The following is a 23,677-nucleotide window of genomic DNA, read 5'->3' on the forward strand; positions in this document are numbered from 1 at the left end:
CACACACCGGGGTCGACCCAGGGAAGCTAAACGAACGCACCCGTTATAAATAAACGTATACATTGTAATAAATGATGGTTATTAATCCAAGTAGCCTAATGATTGATTAAATTGAAAGAATTAAGCGCAACGATGAAAGAACTAAAGGTTTGTGGTCTATTTTTGTTCATTTCTCAACTTATTATTTGTAAGAAACTTAACTTGTATATTATTTTTCAAAAGTAACATTATTTTATTGTTGAACTCGAGCAGTTTCATCTAATTTGGGCCTAAAATTGAAAAAATCACCAGGTGCAACTCCGTCAATTTAACTTGAGGCTCTTTTAGGCCAAAATTAAATAAAACTACAATTACCACTTGTAATTTTGTTTATTTTCTGCCCCAAATTTGTTAGATCAAAAATTAATTCAACTGCTGAACTAACTCTTGCTTGGCCCTTCTTGCAAAACAAAAACACAAATAATCACAAAGGGTGATTTAAATCAAATTTGGGCTAAAGATAATAAATCAAAGCACAAGAGATGTATGATGATTAATTAGTGGAAAATTGTATTAATCCATTCACACTAGTATAAATGACATTAATTTGTTTAATCTAGAATAAACGTTAACAATCAAGTTGTAAAAAAAGGGAGAAATAGGTAACAATTGTTTTTATATAAATAATTTCAAGTCATGTTGATTGCAAATCAATTCCAAAAGAGAGGTTCTGATTTCCTTTTTTTAAATCAAGGGTTCGTTAGAAAATTTCAATTGATAAAATTCATCTGGGTTTAGCCCCTGAAGATGTTAGTATATATTTTACTCCACTTAAGCCTGGGTCATACTTCATGCATATGCCCATGCAATACAAATGTTGACGTCACAAATTCGCCACAAATTCGCAGCAGTTCAACTCCCTTCAACTCGCTTGCGAATATCGCTGCGAAAGGAGGGTTGTGACGTAAAATTCACGTCAAATTTGCTTGGCATTCGCATGAAGTATGAATCACGCATTGACATGTCTTTGTTTATTATTTGTTTCTAATTTAAAATTAAAGAAAAGGAAACGGTCACATAGATCTAAAAAGTACTAAAAATAGATTTACAAGTCTTTAAAAAATAAAATTAAATTTAAGTAATGATTTCGTATAGTTGTCACATTTGAATATATATATGTGTAAATGTATTATGGTGAAGTGTCTTGCTCAACGACACAAGTGTCACGATAAATGATGGTTATTAATCCAAGTAGCCTAATGATTGATTAAATTGAAAGAATTTAGCGCAACGATGAAAGAACTAAAGGTCTGTGGTCTATTTTTGTTCATTTCTCAACTTATTATTTGTAAGAAACTTAACTTGTATATTATTTGTCACATAGATCTAAAAAGAACTAAAAATAGTTTTACAAGTCTTTAAAAAATAAAATTAAATTTAAGTAATGATTCCGTATAGTTGTCACATTTGAATATATATATATATATATAAATGAATTAAAAACAAATAATAGCACAGCTGATGTCCAGTTATGAAATTAATGAAAGTAAAGAAACAAATTAAACTTATTCTAAAAACCGACTCGGTACCATTTTCGCAGACTCTTCCAAAAATGAATGTCCTACCTACTTTTACATAGTGATGAAAGAATACAAAAGCGTAAACAACGTTTAACAGTTGGTCTGGGGCGAACCCATTCTCTTACATGTGGGACCAAAGACTTAACATCCCATCCGTAGGGTGAAGCAATGGTGAAGTGTCTTGCTCAACGACACAAGTGTCACGACTGGGGATTCGAACCCACACTCTGCGGATCAGAAACACCAGAGTTTGTATTCGTCGCTCTTAACGGCTCCTCCACGACACTTCCACTAAGCTAACCCCTTTCTTAGTTCTATGATGATTGGAACTGAATATCAGCGCTGGTTTGGTTGTCGGGTTGCTCCATGGTTGCCATGGTTTCAACGTTATCATTGACTTCTATAGCTACATCATCAGAGACTAAACCTTTGTTGTTGAACACCTGAGGATGCATCTCAATTTGCATCTCAGTTGACGCTACTGGAAGAGTGGCCGACGTTTCCTTATCTTGCTTCCTCATTTTCCTGTCCAGGAAAACAAAAAAATATATATAATCATCAACATTACACAATTTAAACTTGGGCCAAAAAATAGAAAAAAATCACAAGGGCTAATTTAATCAAATTTGGGCAAAAAATCCACAAGGGGTTTGTCCAGCAGTTTGTTCAAATTTAATCCTAAAATTGATAAAAGTCACAAGGGGTAGTGCAAAAGTTTAAAAAGTGCATTAAATTGACGACAAATGCAGCTGAAAATTCTACAGGTAAATTATAGTACATTCATAGTGACTGGGGATTCATGTTTAAGCCAACAGTTTGATAAACAGAAGGTGTTAAAACCCTTTAAGACCCTGGACACTATTGGCAATTGTCTAACTTGGTGAATCTCAACATATGCATAAAAAACAAACCTGTGAAAATTTGCACTCAATTGGTCGTCGAAGTTTGGCTGCAAAATATTAAAGACACTGAACACTATTGGTAATTGTCTTCTCACTTGGTGTATCTCAACATATGCATGAAATAACAAACCTGTGAAAATTTTAGCTCGATTGGTCGTCAAAGTTGCAACACGAACTGTGTGCTTTCAGATCTTTAAATTCGTGACCTCAAATTCTGAATCTGAGGTCTCGAAATCAAAGTAGTGGAAATTCCTTCTTACAGAGGGAGCCGTTTCTCACATTGTTTTACACTACCAACAGCTCTCCATTACACGTTACCAAGTAAGGTTTTATGCTAATAATTATTTTGAATAATTACCAATAGTGTCCACTGCCTTTAAGGAAAGATAATTTTTTAAAGACATTGTTTGAGCTTACCTGCATGCACAGCAACCTACACCTATGAATATGATAGCCAGATAAGCAAGCAGAGTTCCGACTGAAGCGTATATAACAACCTCTGTTCCCATTTGACTTCCAGTATCAGGTAAGATTGGTTTCAAAGTTTGTCCTGGCGCTGTGGGGGATAAAGAAACATTAATTCAATTTATATATAAAGCTTTACAGAGAAGAGCTTGTATTTTTAATAATAGATATAATAATAGGTGTTAAATTTGCATCTGGGATGAAGAACTATTTTTTGTTACCCATATACCCTTACACAACAATGTGTTTTAATCTTGAGGTCTTTGGTCCAAATCCTGCTCAAGTCAAATTTTTTTTTTGAAAGCCCCCCCCCCCCATAAAGAAAAAAATGCAGGTGCTATCGTAGGGCTAGACAGCTCAGTTGGTAGAGTGCCTGCACACCAATCTGGAGGTCTTTGGTTTGAATCCCGCTGAAGTAAATTTGTATTTGTTCAACCCCAAATCAACCAAATAAATCACAAGACTGACAATGATGACAACCCCCCCCCAACCAAAAATAGTTAAAAAGAGTAAAGAAAACTGCCAACATAGGGCTAGACACCTCAGTTATAGTACAGTGCCTGTTCACTAATCTGGACGTCTTTAGTTCGAATCTTTGTTCAACCCAACATCATCCTGATAAATCACAAGACTGACAATGATGATGAAAGCCCCCGCCCCCCCTATGAAGAAAAGAGTCAATAAAACCGCCAACATAGGGCTAAACAGCTCAGTTGGTAGAGTGCTGGCACACCAATCTAGAGGTCTTTGGTTCAAATTTGTGTTCAACCCCAAATTGTACATCACAAGACTGCTGGTGATGATGAAAGGCCCCGGTCTTTGGTTCAAATTTTTGTTCCAACCCCAAATTGTACATCACAACACTGCCAGTGATGATGAAAGGCCCCGCTCCTAATAAAGGAACAAGTCACTTACGTTTTGGTGTTGATTTGTCTGCTCTATCAGCAGCCATCCACCATGAGAGATGAGGGGCTGTGAACTGCCAGTAAGCAAGAAGATCTCCAGTGACTAAAATCTTCCCTACTCCTGCCTCCTCCCAGAATGCTAAAGATGAGAACACATGACAAGTTGTAGCAAGATTAAAAGCAAGATTCCAGTTAATCAAGTTAATAATAGTAATAATAATAACAATATCAATAACAGCAAGACATAAAAGGCCCCCCAACGACTTTAGGAGTTTGAGATGGACAGACCAGTACGACTCACAGAGGGAGAATGAATGAGGCAAGAAATGTACATGGGATCAAACCCAAACTCTGCTGATCTGAAACACTAGAGTTTAAATCCAGTGTCCTTAAAGACACTGGACACCTTTGGTAATTGTCAAAGACCGGTCTTCTCACTTGGTGTGTCTCAACATATGCATAAACTAACAAACCTGTGAAAATTGGTCGTCGAAGTTGCGAGATAATAATGAAAGAAAAAACACCTTGTCACACGAAGTTGTTTGCTTTCAGATGCTTGACTTTAAGACCTCAAAATCTAATTCTGAGGTCTCAAAATCAAATTCGTGGAAAATTACTTCTTTCTCGTGAAACAACATTACTTTAGAGGGAGCCGTTTCTCACAATGTTTTGTACTATCAACAGCTCTCCATTGTTTGTTACCAACTTCGTTTTTATGCTAACAATTATTTTGAGTAATTAGCAATAGTGCTCACTGCCTTTAACTGATAGGCCATGACAAGTCAAGGGATAAGCTTTACCTGTGGTCTCGTTGTACGTCCAAATAGAAACATCGTTCCCGTCTTTAACATTCAATCCTGGATCTAGAGGTACAAGCATCTCAATCCCTCCGTCCAATGAGATCACATCTCCCGATTCCTTATCGTTAATTGTCAACTCTAGCGCCCCCAACGCCACCAGCTCAACCGTGGCACCGTTAGAGTTGGCTTCTGTCTCTGGGATGACCTTGGTGTCGGAGGTTAATGCGTAGAAGGCGTCAATAGCTGCTCCATCAACCAACGAGGTGTCGAATTGAATTATTGCTTGCTGACCAAATTCTGTTTGAAACCAAAAAATTGAATTAAAGCCATTATACACTTTCGGTACAGAAAAAAAAAAAAAAAAAAAAGTTCACAGATTTACAAATAATTTACAGGGTTTACAGAAGGTAATGGTTAAAGACTTCTCTTGAATTATTAGTCCATGAAATGCTTTACTTTTTGAGAAAACATTCAAACAATATCAATTCTCGATAGCGAGAATTACAAATTTATTTTGAACACATGTCATGACACGAGGAAACGTGGGGAAACAAGGGTGGGTTTTCCCGTTATTTTCTCCCGACTCCGATGACCGATCGAGCCTAAATTTTCACAGGTTTGTTATTTTATATATAAGTTGTGATACACAAAGTGTGGGCCTTGGACAATACTATTTACCCAAACTGTCCAATGGCTTTAAGCGAAATCAAGAAAAACATATTTTACAGACGCATCAACCAACAGCCATTGACCATGGTCCCATGTGTTGTGTATCGCATGTAAAAGAACCTAGTCTAGTCAAGCCCCGGTCTTAACCCTTAAAAGGTGCTACATAATTGGTCTCAGAATTCATTATTTTCAATGACCTCTCTTTCTGTATATATGTATATACTAAGCGCCTTGAGTGCCTTGTTGGTAGATACGTGCGCTATATAAGACTTCAATGTTATAATTATTATTATTATTACTCTGACTTACCATTGAAACCACTCTCAATCAGCATGTTATTACCCTGTATCTCTACAGTTGCTACCAGTAGCTGTTGCAACCTCACCACTAGATCTAGACAAACATGGACAATAAAGATGGTCAAAAGATCACACTGGAAAACTTCAGGTTAGGGAAACAAAAACTTTGGTAAAAGTTGGCTTAAGGAATCTTGTAAAGTCTTTTTAAAACATTGTGTCACAGTTGCAGCTGTGAGAGATGGAGATCTCATGATTATAACTTGTAAAAAAAGTTTCAACTGGCGTTCTGCTCAAATGGATAGACAAAGTCCCCATATAAGGAACCACACATTAATTGCCAAGGCCCTTTTCCAATACACTGCTCCAGCTTGGGCCCAGGCTTAGGGCTTCAGACTAGAGGACTGAGCCTGAAGCTGAATCCAAAGCTAAAGCCATGGTTTCGAAAATGGCCTACGACTAACACAGACTTTTCCAGTACCACCTTGAAACATTTATTTCATAAGTTTGAACGTACCTTCGGTAATTCCACTACTCCAGCGGACAGCATTACTGGAGTAACCCGTCTTGCTGACTATGACCCCAAGGCTTCCATCGGCTGGAATGATCCTCATGATATCCACAACGTTGGTCACCTCAGGAACTATCAGGTCCTTTGAGCTACCACCTGTTACACTGACTCTAACTGATGTACCATAAAGGGGGTTGTTTTGGCTGTCTAAAACCATGACTTTCAGTCTAGCTATTATGTAGCCTGGACTTACTGACTGTTGGGTCGAGGGGGACTGGCTTGTGGGAGATTGTGTTGCGGGTGGCTGGGTTGCGGGTGGCTGTGTTGAGGGAGGTTGGGTTGCAGGTGGCTGGGTTGCTGGAGGTTGGGTTGCGGGTGGCTGGGTTGCGGGTGGCTGGGTTGAGGGTGGCTGGGTAGCGGGTGGCTGGGTTGAGGGTGGCTGGGTTGAGGGGGGCTTGGTTGCGAGTGGCTGGGTTGAGGGTGGCTGGGTCAGGGGTGGCTGGGTTGTGGGTGGCTGGGTTGCAGGTGGCTGGGTTGAAGGTGGCTGGGTTGCGGGTGGCTGGGTTGAGGGTGGCTGGGTCGAGGGTGGCTGGGTTGTGGGTGGCTGGGTTGCAGGTGGCTGGGTTGAGGGTGGCTGGGTTGCGGGTGGCTGGGTTGAGGGTGGCTGGGTCGAGGGTGGCTGGGTTGTGGGTGGCTGGGTTACAGGTGGCTGGGTTGCAGGTGGCTGGGATGCGGGTGGCTGGGTTGAGGGTGGCTGGGTCGAGGGTGGCTGGGTTGTGGGTGGCTGGGTTGCGGGTGGCTGGGTTGCAGGTGGCTGGGTTGAGGGTGGCTGGGTTGCGGGTGACTGGGTTGAGGGTGGCTGGGTCGAGGGTGGCTGGGTTGTGGGTGGCTGGGTTACAGGTGGCTGGGTTGCAGGTGGCTGGGTTGCGGGTGGCTGGGTTGAAGGTGGCTGGGTCGAGGGTGGCTGGGTTGCTGGTGGCTGGGTTGAGGGAGTTCGGGTCGAGGGAGGTTGGGTTGCGGGTGGCTGGGTTGAGGGTGGTGTAGATGGGGATGTGGCATTTTGAGGTGTTGTGAATGGGGGAGGAATGCTTGGAGTAGGTGGGGGTAAAGTTGCATTTGGGGATGTGCCATTTTGTGTAGGTGTTGGGAATGGGGGAGGTATGCTTGGAGGGGGAGGGGGCAATGTTGGAGATGTTGCATTATGTGAGGGTGTTGGGAAGGGGGGTATTATGCTTGGAGGGGGTGGGGGTAAGGTTGCATTTGGGGATGTGCCATTTTGTGTAGGTGTTGGGTACGGAGGAGGTATGCTTGGAGGGGGAGGGGGCAATGTTGGAGATGTTGCATTATGTGAGGGTGTTGGGAAGGGGGGTGTTATGCTTGGAGGGGGTGGGGGTAAGGTTGCATTTGGGGATGTGCCATTTTGTGTAGGTGTTGGGTACGGAGGAGGTATGCTTGGAGGGGGAGGGGGCAATGTTGGAGATGTTGCATTATGTGAGGGTGTTGGGAAGGGGGGTGTTATGCTTGGAGGGGGTGGGGGTAAGGTTGCATTTGGGGATGTGCCATTTTGTGTAGGTGTTGGGTACGGAGGAGGTATGCTTGGAGGGGGAGGGGGCAATGTTGGAGATGTTGCATTATGTGAGGGTGTTGGGAAGGGGGGTGTTATGCTTGGAGGGGGTGGGGGTAAGGTTGCATTTGGAGATGTGCCATTTTGTGAAGGTGTTGGGTACGGAGGAGGTATGCTTGGAGGGGGAGGGGGCAATGTTGGAGATGTTGCATTATGTGAGGGTGTTGGGAAGGGGGTAGTTATGCTTGGAGGGGGTGGGGGTAAGGTTGCATTTGGGGATGTGCCATTTTGTGTAGGTGTTGGGTACGGAGGAGGTATGCTTGGAGGGGGAGGAGGCAATGTTGGAGATGTTGCATTATGTGAAGGTGTTGGGAAGGGGGGTGTTATGCTTGGAGGGGGTGGGGGTAAGGTTGCATTTGGGGATGTATCATTCTGCGAAGGTGTTGGGAATGGGGGAGGTATGCTTGGAGGGGGAGGGGGCAATGTTGGAGATGTCCCATTTGGGCTCATTGTTGATGGGAACAGGGGAGGGATGCTTGGAGTGGGTGGAGGTAATGTTGGAGATGTCCCATTTGGGCTCATTGTTGATGTAAACGGGGGAGGTATGCTTGGAGTGGGTGGAGGTAATGTTGGAGATGTCCCATTTGAGCTCATTGTTGATGTAAACGGGGGAGGGATGCTTGGAGTGGGTGGGGGCAATGTTGGAGATGTCCCATTGGGGCTTGTTGTTGTGAACGGGGGAGGGATGCTTGGAGTGGGTGGAGGTAATGTTGGAGATGTCCCATTTGGGCTCATTGTTGATGGGAACAGGGGAGGTATGCTTGGAGTGGGTGGAGGTAATGTTGGAGATGTCCCATTTGGGCTCATTGTTGATGTAAACGGGGGAGGTATGCTTGGAGTGGGTGGAGGTAATGTTGGAGATGTCCCATTGGGGCTTGTTGTTGTGAACGGGGGAGGGATGCTTGGAGTGGGTGGGGGCAATGTTGGAGATGTCCCATTTGGGCTCATTGTTGATGTAAACGGGGGAGGTATGCTTGGAGTGGGTGGAGGTAATGTTGGAGATGTCCCATTGGGGCTTGTTGTTGTGAACGGGGGAGGGATGCTTGGAGTGGGTGGAGGTAATGTTGGAGATGTCCCATTTGGGCTCATTGTTGATGGGAACAGGGGAGGGATGCTTGGAGTGGGCGGAGGCAACGTTGGAGATGTCCCATTGGGGCTCAGCGTTGGGGACGGGGGAGGAATGCTTGGAGTGGGTGGAGGCAAAGTTGGTGGTGTGCCATCAGTTTCATTGCATGCTGCTCCACTCCATCCATCCAAACAAACGCACTGGGCCTTGTTTGTGCATACCTTAAAAAAAAAAAAAAAGATCGTACATTTTAGTAAATTTATTTTTTAATTCACTTCACTTTTCAATTGCAGACATTTTGTGTTCAGGTGTATTTAAACACAGATCAGAAGAAGTATTATGAGTCAAATTAATTTTAAATTCACCTCCATTACTTTTTAATTGAAGGCATGTACCATCTTTTGGGTTTGTGTGGGTTCGAATCTCCAGCCGTGACACTTGTGTCCTTAAGCAAGACACTTAACCATTGCTTCGTCCTTCGGATGGGACGTAAAGCCTTTGGTCCCATGTGTTGTGTAAACGCATGTATAAGAACCCAGTGCACTTATTGAAAAGAGAAGGGGTTCGCCCCGGTGATCCTGGTTGTGGCTGCTTCATGAGCCGTAGCACCTTGTAAACCCTTATAAGTGCTACATAATTGGGTCTCAGAATCCATCACTGCAATAACCCATCTTTCTGAAAGTTTGTACATACTCAGCGCCTTGAGTACCTTGTTGGGTAGATACGTGCACTTTAAAAGACTTCGACATTATTATTGTTGTTATTTTACTTACCCCATTTCCAGAGCAAACAGTTCCACTTTCAACAGAGGGACAGGAAGGAATGCCCAGTGACTCTATTGTCACACAATCAAAACCGCGACAGACCTGTGCAGAAAGAGTATCAAGCCATCGAACGTTAAAGACACCGGACACATTGGTAATTGTCAAAGACCAGTCTTCTCACTAGTTGTATCTAAACATCATATGCATGAAATAACAAACATGTGATAATTTGAGCTCAATCGGTCGTCGATGTTGCGAGATATTAATGAAAGAAAAAAACACCCTTGTTGCACCATGGTCACATGAAGTTGTGTGCTTTCAGAAGCTTTATTTCGAGACCTCAAATTCTAAATCTGAGGTCTCGAAATCAAATTCGTGGAAAATTACTTCTCTCTGGAAAACTACCTCTCTTCAGAGGAGCTGTTTCTCACAATGTTTTATACTACTCTGCTGTAGTAGAATATAATAGCAAGAACAAAATCTACCTAGCAAGTAGACATACACGTGGTGTTACCACAAACCAAATATTTATACATCACTAAATCCAATATACACAGGAGTCAGGGTTTTAATCCTTTAACTTGCCTTTCCCTCACTACACATTGTGCCATCTGCAACATCGGACGGATTGATGATGTCAGCTAAGTTTAAATCAGCCACCCAGATGGAGCTGAAACAAAAATATAAAAAAATCTAAATTCTAACACCTCTCACGGGGAAAGCTTTGTGGTTTGAGGAAATAATAATGACCAACTGTTCTGAGATAAATATTTGTCACAAATAAATATTAGTCACAAATAGCAAGAACTTAAAATAATTGACACCTGTACAAAAATGAAGTTTAAGAAAATGCCTCACTTCGAGGCAAAGTTTCCTCTTCTCTACCTCAAATTTCGTACCCACAACCTTAGCAACTCTAGAGCAGTGTCATACCAACTACACTACCAAGATTGCCCGGTAGCTAGAGTCAGTTCTTATCCTATGTTTTAAGTTCGAACCCACAACCTTTGCAATTCTAGAGCAGTGTCATACCAACTACACTACCAAGATTGCCCAGTAGCTAGAGTCAGTTCTTATCCTATGTTTTAAGTTCGAACCCACAACCTTTGCAATTCTAGAGCAGTTTCATACCAACTTCACTACCAAGATTGCCCGGTAGCTAGAGTCAATTCTTATCTTATGTTTAAGTTCGAACCCACAACCTTTGCAATTCTAGAGCAGTGTCATACCAACTACACTACCAAGATTGCCTGGAGGCAATTCGAATCCTACGTTTTAGCAGCAGGTACTGCAACGATTTACTAGAGTATTATTATTACTTTTATAATTATTATTATTATTAAAATTTGTATTTTTATTTTGGTTGACTTACAGACAGTATTCTTCAAAGTTGTTACCTCTCGGTGTAAATCCATCAGGAAAGAAAGATAATGAGGCATTGTTACAGTGCAGCATACCACATTGAGCTTGAGATTGTGGCCCGGACCTGAACGCCACAGAAAAATGAGACAATATAAAAAAAACCATAAAATTTTCTTTGTTTTGCCCACCTTAATTTACAATTGAATAGAGCACCTTAGTGTTTACAGTAATGCAATATGTTAAATGTTTGTCAATAAGTAACTGTAGATTCTTAAGAAATCTCTGCAAATGTCAATAAGTAACTGACGTTTTTAGGGAAATTTCTGCAAATTTCAATAGGTAACTGTAACTTCTAATGTTTTGGCAAAGATCAAATGCAGTTTTTAAAGAAATATCAGGAAATATCACTAAATGTAAGCAACTAGTTTCTGAAGAAATCTCTGCAAATGAAAATCTCTGCAAATATCAATAAGTAAACATGGTAAATGTAATTTCTAAGGAAATCTCTACAAATAAAAATTAGTAACTGTAATTTCTGAAGACAATGTCAGTAAGTAACTGTAATTTTTAAGGAAACTTTTGCAAGTAACTGTAAAGTATTTGAATGTAAAAAATTTGCAAAACAAAAAGTTACTTACGAAGAGTCGCAAGTAGAGTAAGTAAGGGTTTCTCCGATGGTGTATCCACAGTGACCAAAAGGGAATCGTGCAAAGGTGTTTAAAGTTAAGCAGCCTTCTGCTGATGACGAACCTGGACACAAAAGTGATTTGGGAAAAGCTCAAATAAAAACACTCTGAACCCAAAACTCAGAAATTATACACCCCTTTTAGTAAGTGTGCCTACATGGTCATTACTTGGGTCTTTTAACTTAACCAATGAGCAACTAATTTGTCAGCAGCTCTACCGGCTTGTTTGTGATCCAAATAAAAGATTAATGTCCACTTTTTTTTAACAAAAAATTACATGGGAATAACAGGTGTGGTTAGGAAAGAAGAATTCTTGTGGTGTTTAAAAATTTAATTTATCTTTAAATTTTGATCGTCATTTATGACAGATACCGAACCACTTGTATCCTAACCAACATTCAAACCCAGCATGAGATTAAAAAATGTAAAAAAAAATGTTTTTAAATGTTATGTAGTTTTAAACATTTTAGGTAATGCCACACATTCCAGCTTTGTGCTGCCATTTTTTTTTATTGAAGGAATGACAAAATGAATGAATGAGGTTTTCAGTACAGGGATGACAAGGTCTACATAGGTCAAACTCTGATTAAAAACAAGAGAGCACAAACCACCTATTATATACCCTGTAAACCTCACCCCAAAAATTGTTTGAACAACGCTGAACTCAAAGACCACAAATTTAAAAAGCTGAACAAAGATTTTCGGCTAAGTTGAAAGAATCTCATGCACATTCAGTCAATTGTTTAAAAATGTACCTTGCCCCCAAATATCTTGACACTGTTCATCACGAGTTGGGCATCGTCCATTGAAGCAGTACCCCTTCAATTAAAAATACAAACAATAACAACATCAGGTATACATTTGCACTCTTAAAAATAATGGCAATGAAAAGTTACTTCAGCTGCTTACTGATAGAATAAAGCATTTTGAGAATTATTTCACTTTGAAGCAATGTGAGAAGGGAAGAGTATATCAATTTATATGCCACTAAATTCAATTCTGAAAAAGAAAATAAGTTTCTGAGATTGTGAATTCCAGTTATAGATACATACATGTAGATACATTATAGATTACATCTCCAAAAATGTGTCCATCATTTGAAATGAGATTTTCACAGTTTAGTTAATTGTATAATATTTTAGTTAATGTGTGTAGGACAAAAAAAGGTATACTTTCCCATCATCTACGCAACTCAACCCACACTCTACTGATCAAGGAAAAAGCTTGAGTTCACTGCTCGAAACCACTCAGCCAAGACATACAACATATTTTCCCAGATGGAGACCCTAAAAACTTACTTCAAAAATAAAAAGGCTCCAAATCAAAAATATGACAAACATAATGACGGACTGAATATACTTACAGTGTTTTCCAGGCAAGGAGTGCCATCTTGCAAGTAAATGTTTTCTGGACACTATTCAGACCAAGTAAAAGAAGGACATTAGATTTCAAAGACACAACAAAATTCACCATACAAGTTCATATTTTAATTATTATTTGACAAATGCGTTATTCTCTAAATGTTTTTTTTTTTAGGGATACTTTAATTTTCTTTGTAATTTCTTGAACCAGTAAAGCATTTATTTTACAGCAGTTTGGGTGCTCCAATACAGGAGGGTTACCTCCTCTGGTTGCAGTCCCAATTTGTACTAACATAGTTTTTATATCTTTATTTATTTACTTGTCACCATTATTCCTGTAATTTTGTTGTTGTACAAATGAAAACAAAACAAACAAACTAAATGTACACATGATGTAGGCATAAATAGACTTTTCAGACTTTTCAACACTACAGACAAATCAGACTTATGTATGAAGTTTACCATGCCCGGTAAATCTTGTCACCAGCAACCTCCTTAAAGTTACCAAAAGAACTAGCATAGAAGAACAATTTTTGGAATAATATTTTTGTCATCTTTCTAGCTTTGTGAGATTTTGATGCTACTTACATTTCCCGATGACCCTGTGCACATCTCCATTATATCACACTCTGTGGAACTCTCTCTGCACATGGTGTCTGCTGGCAAATACTGTGGCAAAACAAGCAAAATATTTCATAAAATAATAACAATAATGGCTTCTTATATAGCGAGCGTATTCGTCAATCAGTGACCGTCCTGGTGCTGTAACATACAGTACTTCCTGCAAGGCACATACGTATGGGGCTACATGTACAGGTTGTACGTCTGCATTATGAGACCTAATCCTTAGCACCATGTAATGATTTAAAAGGTGGCGTGGCGCAATATGCTGCAAATCAAACCGAACATACTGGGGCGTGTAAAAGCTAGTGGTACTTGTAAGGATGACGATGATATAAGACGGATTATTCTCTGTTTACAATGATCTGGGTTGTATTTATTTAGCAGCCATTAAGCAAGTGCCCTATCTCAGCCTGATGGATAGATGGCGCTAGACTAACTATCGTTACAGGGCGAACCCCTTCTCTTTTTCTCGAATAAGTGCACTGGGTTCTTTAACTTGCGCTACACAACACACCACACAGGACCAACGGCTTTATGTCCCATCCGAAGGACGAAGCAAATAGTTAAGTGTCTTGCTTTAGGACACGGGTGTCACGCCTGGGAAATGAGGTCAAATAGATGTTAAATTTGCATCAGGGATAAAGAATATTATTTGGTTTCACTGTACACAGATGTCTGTTAATAGCACTGTTCACTCTTCAGTACTTTCACCGAGTTCTAGGAATCAAACTGCCTCTAGCTGCCGCACAATCTCGGTGGTCTAGTTGGTAAGACATCTGCTCTAGATTGGCGAAGGTCGTAGGATCGAATCCCACCCGAGTAATATGCCTTAATTTTTGTTCCAAAACTCAGGAAAGTCAGGAAGTTGATTTATATGCACTACATTTAAAGATGTAAACATGGTAAAGTGCATGCGCCAGTAGTTTTAAGATGTTTGCATGTTGCTCATGCCCGGGTTTTTTATGGCATGAACACGTTTTAAAAAAAGAAAGACAAAAACATTCTTTAAGACAATAGACTTGCGTGCGAGCGTAGAAAGGATTGATTACAGGCGCTCAATAAACTGTGCTAGATTCTACCACATTTTAATGAACCAATTACAGGGGTTATGATAGAGCGAGACATGCTTGAAGAAAATGGCGCGGCGATCTCGAACACCCATGGGAACAAGGTTGCTACCCGAGCTCATGACTCCACAATAATTGCACTTAACGCACAGAGTGTTTTAAAGAGGTATTTTACCTGACAGCTACTGCAACATTCTCCCTGGTAACAATCACTGCCTACAGTCAATTGACAGGTCTTTGAATCACAACACAGGTTACCAGCACACTCCTTTAGAGAAAATATAAAAGTATGTCATTGTATCCGCACAAAAAACTTTGCATCTACTTAAAGGCAGTGGACACTATTGGTAATTACTCAAAATAATTATTATCACAAAACCTTTCTTGATTACGAGTAATGGGGAGAGGTTGATAGTATAAAATATTGTGAGAAACGGTTCCCTCTAAACTAACATTGTTTTTGAGATTGAAGTAATTTTCCACGGATTTGATTGAAACCTCAGATTTAGAACTTGAGGTCTCGAAATCAAGCATCTGAAAGCACACAATTTTGTGTGACAAGGGTGTTTTTTCTTTCATTATTATCTCGCAACTTCGACGACCGATTGAGCTCAAATTTTCACAGGTTTGTTTTTTTATGCATATGTTTAGATACACCAACTGTGAAGACTAGTCTTTGACAATTACCAACAGTGTCCTCTGTCTTTAAATCAGACATGCAACTTTCTAATTGCAAAAAAAGAGAAGATGGTCGATCACACTTAACTTTGGTACAGCGTTTTTTAGTTTTCTATTGGCACTGTTTTGAAAAGTAAATGGGGAAATCACTTGATCAGCTGAAAGTTGCATGCCTGTAAAAGCATTTCATTCTGCACTACAAGCTGGGCTCAAAATTTACACTGTACCAGAGGAATGAGGCCAGCGATTATAGCTACAGGGTTTTTTTCTTTTTGTTTTTTTTTCAAATGTTAAATTTCAGTCTGACTAAAATCTTACAATTCTGTTTAGTGGTGAAGAATGCTCATGCATAAAATGAGACAAACCTTCTCTTGTTGCTGTCAAAATTAAAACAGTTCAAATGTTTAACTGTTTAACTTTAATTCTGGTCCAGCAAAGATTTTGATTAACAATTTTGAATATACATGTATATAATAATTAAATAAAAGATAAATTTAATAAAATAAAATAAAACAATTTAGAAGTTCAAATCTGAGCCCTGAAATGTGTAAAGAATTTTGTATCTCAATTAAAAATAAATAAACCACGAGGGAAACTGAGAAGGTAATTTGTTTTTATTAATAATTTGGGGTTGAGGTAAGGAGCATTTGAGGTGGTTTCATTCTAATTGTCGGATAAGCCAGGACGAGTTTTCTTACCGTAGGTGATCCACAGTCACAAGTCTCTGGAAACTCCAGTATTCCATTCCCACAGGAACCAAAGCTTATCAGCTGCAAGAAAACAAACAGTGTTTTCATTTTAAAGGTACTTTTTCTAACACAAAACACAATGTCCAAAGATCTACATTAAACTTACACAGTTTGAAGATAATGATAATACAAAGCATCCCTTAAAATAATTAGTTGCTGAGGTGCTGTAGTTTTTTAGAAATAAGTAAAACAATGTCATGAAAATACGGGGGTGAAGCCAATCTTACCTCCTCTGGTGTCGGAACATTGAAGAGACAAGAATAATACCCTCTCTGGAGATGATACTCAAACGCTTCTATACTGCAATCAGAAAATCCTGACGGTGGTTTGGGCTTCCAGTCTCTACAAAAACAAACAGCAATTCATTGGGTTTTTTTTTTATTTTTCTTATACATTTGTTGTTGTTGTGATATTATTTCTTTAATCAGTGGACAAACCCTATTTGAGCAACTGATCCTTTGTATCAATCTTAATTGCCAAGCAAAGTGTGAAGTAACGATACATCACTATGGAAATTATTGACAACTGATTTTGAGGTAAAGCTTAGTGCTTTGGAGGAAAGCGGTTATAGGGTTCTGCCCTGCGTTTCTTTAGAGGTGAAACAAAATTTAGATCATAAAAACAGACTAGAACCAAAAAATTACTTAAAGTTTATGGCCTTGGAAAGTTATTTTTACTGATAAACATTCAAATTTACATTTTTGTTGAACCCCTTTGAAAGGAAATGACAAGTTGAGTTTTACAAATTTGGTGGTTGGAAAGAGAAGTTGGATAGAGTACAAAATTATCTTGAATGCAGTGTATTCGCCATGATTTCCATCTCATATCACTAGTACTAATGAGAGTACACAGAAACACATTATTTTCAAGTTAATCTCAAGGGTTTCCCATAGTTAAGTGCTAATTAATCTAGTTTAGTTTGGCAGTTATGGGTAAACCCAACATCTTCACAATCAATCACACACTGTATCGATTATAAAATCGGTATACATGTACTTACACTGGTCTTTGGTACATCACACAGCTACCTGGTGTCCCGTCACATTCACAGACTACAGAAGTAAAAACACCAAACACAATGCAATGGCAAATATTTCACTTTATAGTCATTTCCATGCATGATTTAACATTGAAGAATTCCCCAATACATGTACACCCAGGTCAAAATTGCAGTTGAACCAGTTAACTGGGGTCAACTGGTTCAACTGGATAGTGACCAAACTCGTCCAATTTCCATATTAACCAACTGGTTTGGACTAGGTTTAACTGTGTTCAACTAGGTTGAAATTATAAACCAGTTGGTGTCTGTCCATTTTCCATATTAAACCAACTGGTTTTAACTGTATTTAACTAGTTTATCAACTGGTTTTCAACTAGTTCCAGTTAAACACAGTTAAACTAGGGTCAACTAGAATTTTGACCTGGGCATACAAACACTTTATAAAAAAGTAAACTACTACGGTATAGCACTATTTCTTTTTCTCCATTTTTAAAAGGCTGTTTATGTTTGGCACTGTTGGTGTTCAATCCATCTAGCCTCATTGCACTTACAAATACATCAATTTTTTTAAGTAAGAATTATTACATTTTATGAGGAACTTTTTTTGTGTGAAAAACCTGAAGAAATTGCTAATAATTTTGTTTATGGACAAAATCTTAAGTGGACTGCATTACTTCTGAATAATTACCAAGAAAGACAACTTCTCATGAAGATCTTTTTACGAAAATAACTTCCAGTTTGAATTTAATTTAAACGCACTAGCCACTATTGATTAACTACCAAAAGCATGAATAGTGTCCAGTGCCTTTAGGTTTGATTATCACAATTACTCTTTTAAAGTAAGATTTGAATGAACGTAATTGTTTTACCTCTGCCTCTGGTGTAGAAGTCATCATTATAGATGTATAGATTATGAGCCAAGCCACGGGCTAGACTAGCTGATATCACATCAGAGTTAAATTCCTGAAAGGCAAAATAGAAAAACAAATATGAAAAGATGAACAAGAAAGGGGAAAAATGTTGTTGCAAATTGTTAACCAACCGAAACGACCTGTAGTATAAGCATAAAGTTTTCCAATGGCCTCACATAGCCAACCTATAATGGGTGCGTTCGTTTAGCTTCCCTGGGTCTATTGCGGTGTTCACTTGGGTGAGCCCCTGAAAAGAGCTAAATGAACGACCACTCACCGCTCTCGTAGTGATGTCGTTTACCATGGGGCCAGCCCCCAAGTGACCCACTCCACAAGCAGGGCACTGGGGGCTGACCTGGGCGAGCCCCTAGAATGAGGCCAAAAGCTATTTGAACACACCAGGGCAGACCGGGGATGACCCAGGGAAGCTAAACGAACGCACCCATTAGCAGAGTCGTTAGGCATGCTAGTAGGGGAGTCTTTCTAAAAAACACATACATGATTGAACTCATTTCATAACTATTAGACATGAGTTTTATTTCATAAAGTTTCACCCAATGTCACAAGGCGGCTGGCAAATTCAAGTGATTTGGGCTGTTACTAGGGGTACTTTGCCACCTTCTCCTTGGGCTGGACCAGGACTACCCTTCACGGTCTAACAGACCCTTCACGGTCTGTTAGAATGAAAGCATGGGTATCATCCACTAGGAGCCTGGCTGGTAGAGCAGAATGCACTGCCTTAATTCCCACCTTTTGATGTAGCAATTACCAGGGGCACGTTGCCACCTTCTCCTTGGGCTGAGCCAGGGCTACCCCATTCACGGTCTGTTAGAATGAAGGTATCATCCACCAGGAGCCTGGCTGGTAGAGCAGAATGCACTGCCTTAATTCCCACCTTTTGATGTAGCAATTACCAGGGGCACGTTGCCACCTTCTCCTTGGGCTGAGCTAGGGCTACCCCCTTCAAGGTCTGTTAGAATGAAGGCATGGGTATCATCCACTAGGAGCCTGGCTGGTAGAGCAGAATGCACTGCCTTCCTAACTTTTGACGTAGCAATTACCAGGGCATGTTGCCACCTACTCCCGAGGCTGAAACAGGGTTACCCCTTCACAGTCCTTAATGATGTAGGCAAGGGTATCATCCACTAGGAGCCACCTACTCCTGGGGCTAAAACAGGGTTACCCCCTTCACAGTCCATAAGGATGCAGGCATGGGTATCATCCACTAGGAGCCACCTACTCCTGGGGCTGAAACAGGGTTACCCCCTTCACAGTCCATAAGGATGTAGGCATGGGTATCATCCACTAGGAGCCACCTACTCCTGGGGCTGGAACAGGGTTACCCCCTTCACAGTCCTTAATGATGTAGGCATGGGTATCATCCACTAGGAGCCACCTACTCCTGGGGCTGAAACAGGGTTACCCCCTCCACAGTCCTTAATGATGTAGGCAAGGGTATCATCCACTAGGAGCCACCTACTCCCGAGGCTGAAACAGGGTTACCCCCTTCACAGTCCGTAATGATGTAGGCATGGGTATCATCCGAAGGGAGCCTACTGGTAGAGCAGAATGCACTACCTTCCCCAATTATTGTGAAAGCCTTGCTTAATAGCACAAGTGTCATGACCGGGATTTGAACCCACACTCTGCTGCCGACAACACCTGAGCTTGCGTCCAGTGAACTAGAACGCCTGGCCAAAACACAAATAGTCAGCCTGAAGTACGTGGTATAGACTTGATAGGATTTTACTAAAATCACAATCTTACTTAATTTCTGAGGGCGCACTAAATTATAATTTAGTTTCAAATAGAAAGCAATATCACATTTATCAATGTGAACATATTCCAGCTTCTTTAGAGAGGGAAAAAAGTCAAAAATGAAGATGAAACTGAAGATTATTATTCAAAAAAATAACAAGAAATATTTTCCTAGATTAAGAAACAACTTACCTCTGTGAGAGACACAGCTTTCTCTGTACAGATAGAGTTCTGTCTACTTGTACTATAGTAAGATCTAGATCGCTCAACATCGGTGCCCCTAAAAATATAACAAACCCCAAGTCGGATGGTTAAACAATATAATAATAATAATAATAATAATAGTGGCTTCTTATATAACGCGCACACCTGTCACTCAGTGTTATCACAGCGCTTTAACATACAGTATATCCTGCAAGGTATGTGGGACTACATTTGAATTATGAGACCTACACCTTTAATATAGCAGCATGTATAACGCGTATACATGTAGGTTACAAGGTGCTGTGGCGCAATATGCAGCCAATCAAACCATGTTGTAAAGTGCACTGGGTTCTTTTGTACATTTAGACTCAACACACGGAACCAACGGCTCAACGTCACAATCCGAGAGGGCGAAGCAATGGTTAAGTGGCTTGCTTAAGGACACAAATATCACGACTGGGACTCGAACGCAGACTCTGCTGTGCTATATTTACCAATATAGGACTCCTATTCTAAAAAAGATAGACTTACAAGGCCAGATGAGCGGCATCAAATCTAATGGTGCGATTAGAGTCTTTGATATACTGACGGAAATTCTCCAAGGTAAGATGGAGATTGTCTGAAATTGTAATACGATCTACATTGTCCTCCCATAGCTCAATGTATGTTATTACAAGACGAACGTTGAATTGACGAAAATACTGCAAAGAAAATAAAAAATTGTGTTTAAGTTTTTGCAAATTGTGAACATGCAGTTTTTGGTCTCACTTTGTGACACGAAAAAAATTAGGCAATTAGGGTGAAAAGTAAAAACATGATCAATTATGCAAAGGTAGAACAATTCATTTATATGTAATATGAGAAAGTAAATAGTTGTCAAGTCAAAAGCTGCAAAAAGGGTGATTCCTATGACAAATCTGGCACCCAGTCTCCCGACACAAAGACCAGTTCTGGATTGGACAAAACTTTACTTGCCCATCAATGGATGCCCAGGCGACAGTCTACATAATATGGAAGTCTTATATAGCGCACGTGTCTACCAAACAAGGTACTGAGTATATACAAACTTTCAGAAAGATAAGTTATTGCAGTGATGAATTCTGAAACCAAATTATTTAGCACTTTATACAAGGTGCTACGGCGCATACAGCAGCCACAGCCAGGAACACTGGGGCGAACCCTTTCTTTTTTTTGAACCCACACTCTGCTAATCAGAAACACTAGAGTTAGAATTCGGTACTCTTAACTTGTCATTCGTATTTCTCATGTGGGTGAATACTAGCGAGCGTGTTTGGTAGTATTTAGAAAAGATAGCAACTGGAACGTGATGTTGAATGGACCAGTGAGAATCTGACTCTTGGTCATGAATATGTAGGAGGTAAAGTAAAATGAAATTGTCTCTGAGATTCTTACAAATTGACACAATAAATATTCATGTGTACTTACAATACATACTAATGTATACTTATACATATTCAAGAGTAATTGTAAATATTTATGCGTATTTATACATATCATGTGTACTTACAAGATCTGCTTCATTGACAATGTCCAACATCCGTACAAAGGCAAAGTTAGCATTGCTATATCTATTTATCTATCAGATAAAAAAGAAGAGTATTTTAACCAGTTCTTTAAATGAAAAACTGTATGCATGAGATAATGTGGAAGGACAACTACATTGTACTTTACTAATAACAGTAAATAAGAGTCACAGTGAAACTGGATAGTAGAAAACAGAGACTTTGGGTTAATGGGAAATTCACGTGAGTAACTTTCTCAATAAGAAATAGCATTATATCAAAGGAACACACTGCCTTGGACCGGTCGAGTTGGTCTTTGTAAAACGTTTGTAACCGTTTGTTATAAAATGCATAATAGGAAGATATTTTAAAAGTAGAATATAATGATCCACATTTAAGTATCACTCCAATTTGCATGGTTTTCATCGACTAAACACAGTGGCCATTTATAAGAGTCAAATTTTTGACTCCCATAAATGGCTTCCGTATTAGTTGCAAAGTAAAAGGAAACCACATAATTTCGAGGCATATGAGTTGATCATTGTATTCTACTTTTACAATATCTTTCTAACCATCATGACCATAAACATTTTGTAACAAACGGTTACAAACACTTTTCAAAGACCAACTCGACCGACCAAAGGCAACGTGTTCCTTTAACAATCCCCGAGTTGTAGTGATATGTGAAAGTAAAGTCTATGACCTTTACAACATCCAAAGACAATATACATGTAAACAATTCTTAAAATGATTTTGTAAGGAATTTAATAACTTCAAAATTTGAAGGAATTTATAATTATTTACCATACTTGTTGAGCAGAAGATAGCCAACTCAATGTATTTCACTTCTGATGCAACATCTCTGCGAACCTAAGAAGAGAAGATATTGAAAATGTCAGAAACCAAAACCCAAACTTTTCAAAATCCAACTCCATGATTTGTTTGATTGTTGTTTACATAGGATTTGATTTGTTTAAATAGGATCAATATATATTTGGTTTGAAGTAACACCATGTGTATATCTACTGGCCAGGTGGAGTTAGTTCTTAGAGAACTGTCTTGCTTAATTCTACATAAAGGTAGGGTAGTCTTTTAAAACTTTTCATGCTGTAAATTCTGCTACCTTGGAGTAGATTTATCGGAATTCGGGAGACTTATCTACTTCTCTACTGCGGAGTAGATCGCAGTTGCAGAACATCTACTTTATAGATCCTTTGAGTTACAACAATAATTATATTTGTTTATTTAAATAAGTACTATTATTATTATAACTAAGAGGATTCAGTCAGTCAGATTCAGTTCAGTCAGAATAATAATATTCTCTTACCCTTCTATGATGTGCGTTCGACGAAGATGCTGATGGTTCTTGCACATCAACATGGGAAATATTTAAAAGATCGTTCAAATCTTCCAAATCTGGAAGGTAAAAAATAAAATTCAGGGATGAAATTTTGCGCTGTAAAAGTAAAGGATATTTGATTTAGCTTACAAATGTTGACAAAAATGAAAAGGAATAAGCAAGGAATTTACCATCAAAGGGTCCTTCTGGTTGAACTTGATAAAGGACATGAAGCTGTTGAGTCTAAAAAAGAAAAAAATTTAAATAAAAATTATCCACTTTTATATCTTATGTTTGTTTTAGTTTAACGCCATTATACACTTTCGGTACAGAATTTATTTTGTTAATTCACAGATTTACAAATAATCTACAGGGTTTACACAAGGTAATGGTGAAAGACTTCTCTTCAAATAATATTCCATGAATGCTTTACTTTTTGAGAAACATTAAAACAATATCAATTCTCGATAGCGAGAATTACGGATTTATTTTAAACACATGTCATGACACGGCGAAACGTGCGGAAACAAGAGTGGGTTTTCCCGTTATTTTCTCCCGACTGCGATGACCGATTGAGCCTACATATATATAAGTTGTGATACACTAAGTGTGGGGCTTGGACAATACTGTTTACCGATAGTGTATAATGGCTTTAAATAAGCGAAAAAGGTTTGTCTGAAACCATTTTTGTTATTTCTATACATTAATTAGAATCGCAATATTTTTCCATTTTTATGCAAATGGTTTACAGGGGGTTTGCTCAGATAAGTATAAAGAAGATAACAAAGAAAGCCTTCGAGAAAGACTCTGCTAGAGTCGAAACGTCAAGCCACTAAAAGAATATGCTTTATATT

At 39.3% G+C, this 23,677-nt stretch overlaps 1 protein-coding gene across 1 annotated transcript in view; it reads right to left on the reverse strand.

The window, feature by feature from the left end:
• Positions 1-1,153: 1,153 nt before the first annotated feature.
• The window catches only part of LOC117300286, a 30,431-nt gene continuing 7,907 nt past the window's right edge, over positions 1,154-23,677 (reverse strand). The window contains exons 7-30 of the mRNA XM_033784020.1: positions 23,015-23,066; positions 22,812-22,900; positions 22,289-22,354; positions 21,490-21,558; positions 20,493-20,662; positions 19,950-20,037; positions 17,958-18,051; positions 17,089-17,140; positions 16,316-16,430; positions 16,038-16,109; positions 14,837-14,929; positions 13,559-13,639; positions 12,973-13,023; positions 12,365-12,428; positions 11,562-11,673; positions 10,934-11,047; positions 10,147-10,231; positions 9,571-9,663; positions 6,114-9,018; positions 5,610-5,693; positions 4,632-4,928; positions 3,842-3,970; positions 2,879-3,017; positions 1,154-2,084 (exon numbers count right to left, since the gene is read on the reverse strand). Of these exons, the coding sequence (XP_033639911.1) occupies positions 1,874-2,084; positions 2,879-3,017; positions 3,842-3,970; positions 4,632-4,928; positions 5,610-5,693; positions 6,114-9,018; positions 9,571-9,663; positions 10,147-10,231; positions 10,934-11,047; positions 11,562-11,673; positions 12,365-12,428; positions 12,973-13,023; positions 13,559-13,639; positions 14,837-14,929; positions 16,038-16,109; positions 16,316-16,430; positions 17,089-17,140; positions 17,958-18,051; positions 19,950-20,037; positions 20,493-20,662; positions 21,490-21,558; positions 22,289-22,354; positions 22,812-22,900; positions 23,015-23,066 (5,325 nt within the window). The 3' untranslated portion in view covers positions 1,154-1,873. The remainder of the gene's footprint in view (positions 2,085-2,878; positions 3,018-3,841; positions 3,971-4,631; positions 4,929-5,609; positions 5,694-6,113; positions 9,019-9,570; positions 9,664-10,146; positions 10,232-10,933; positions 11,048-11,561; positions 11,674-12,364; positions 12,429-12,972; positions 13,024-13,558; positions 13,640-14,836; positions 14,930-16,037; positions 16,110-16,315; positions 16,431-17,088; positions 17,141-17,957; positions 18,052-19,949; positions 20,038-20,492; positions 20,663-21,489; positions 21,559-22,288; positions 22,355-22,811; positions 22,901-23,014; positions 23,067-23,677) is intronic.

The sequence above is a fragment of the Asterias rubens genome, chromosome 15 (assembly GCF_902459465.1).
Source record: "Asterias rubens chromosome 15, eAstRub1.3, whole genome shotgun sequence".
NCBI lineage: Eukaryota > Metazoa > Echinodermata > Asteroidea > Forcipulatida > Asteriidae > Asterias > Asterias rubens.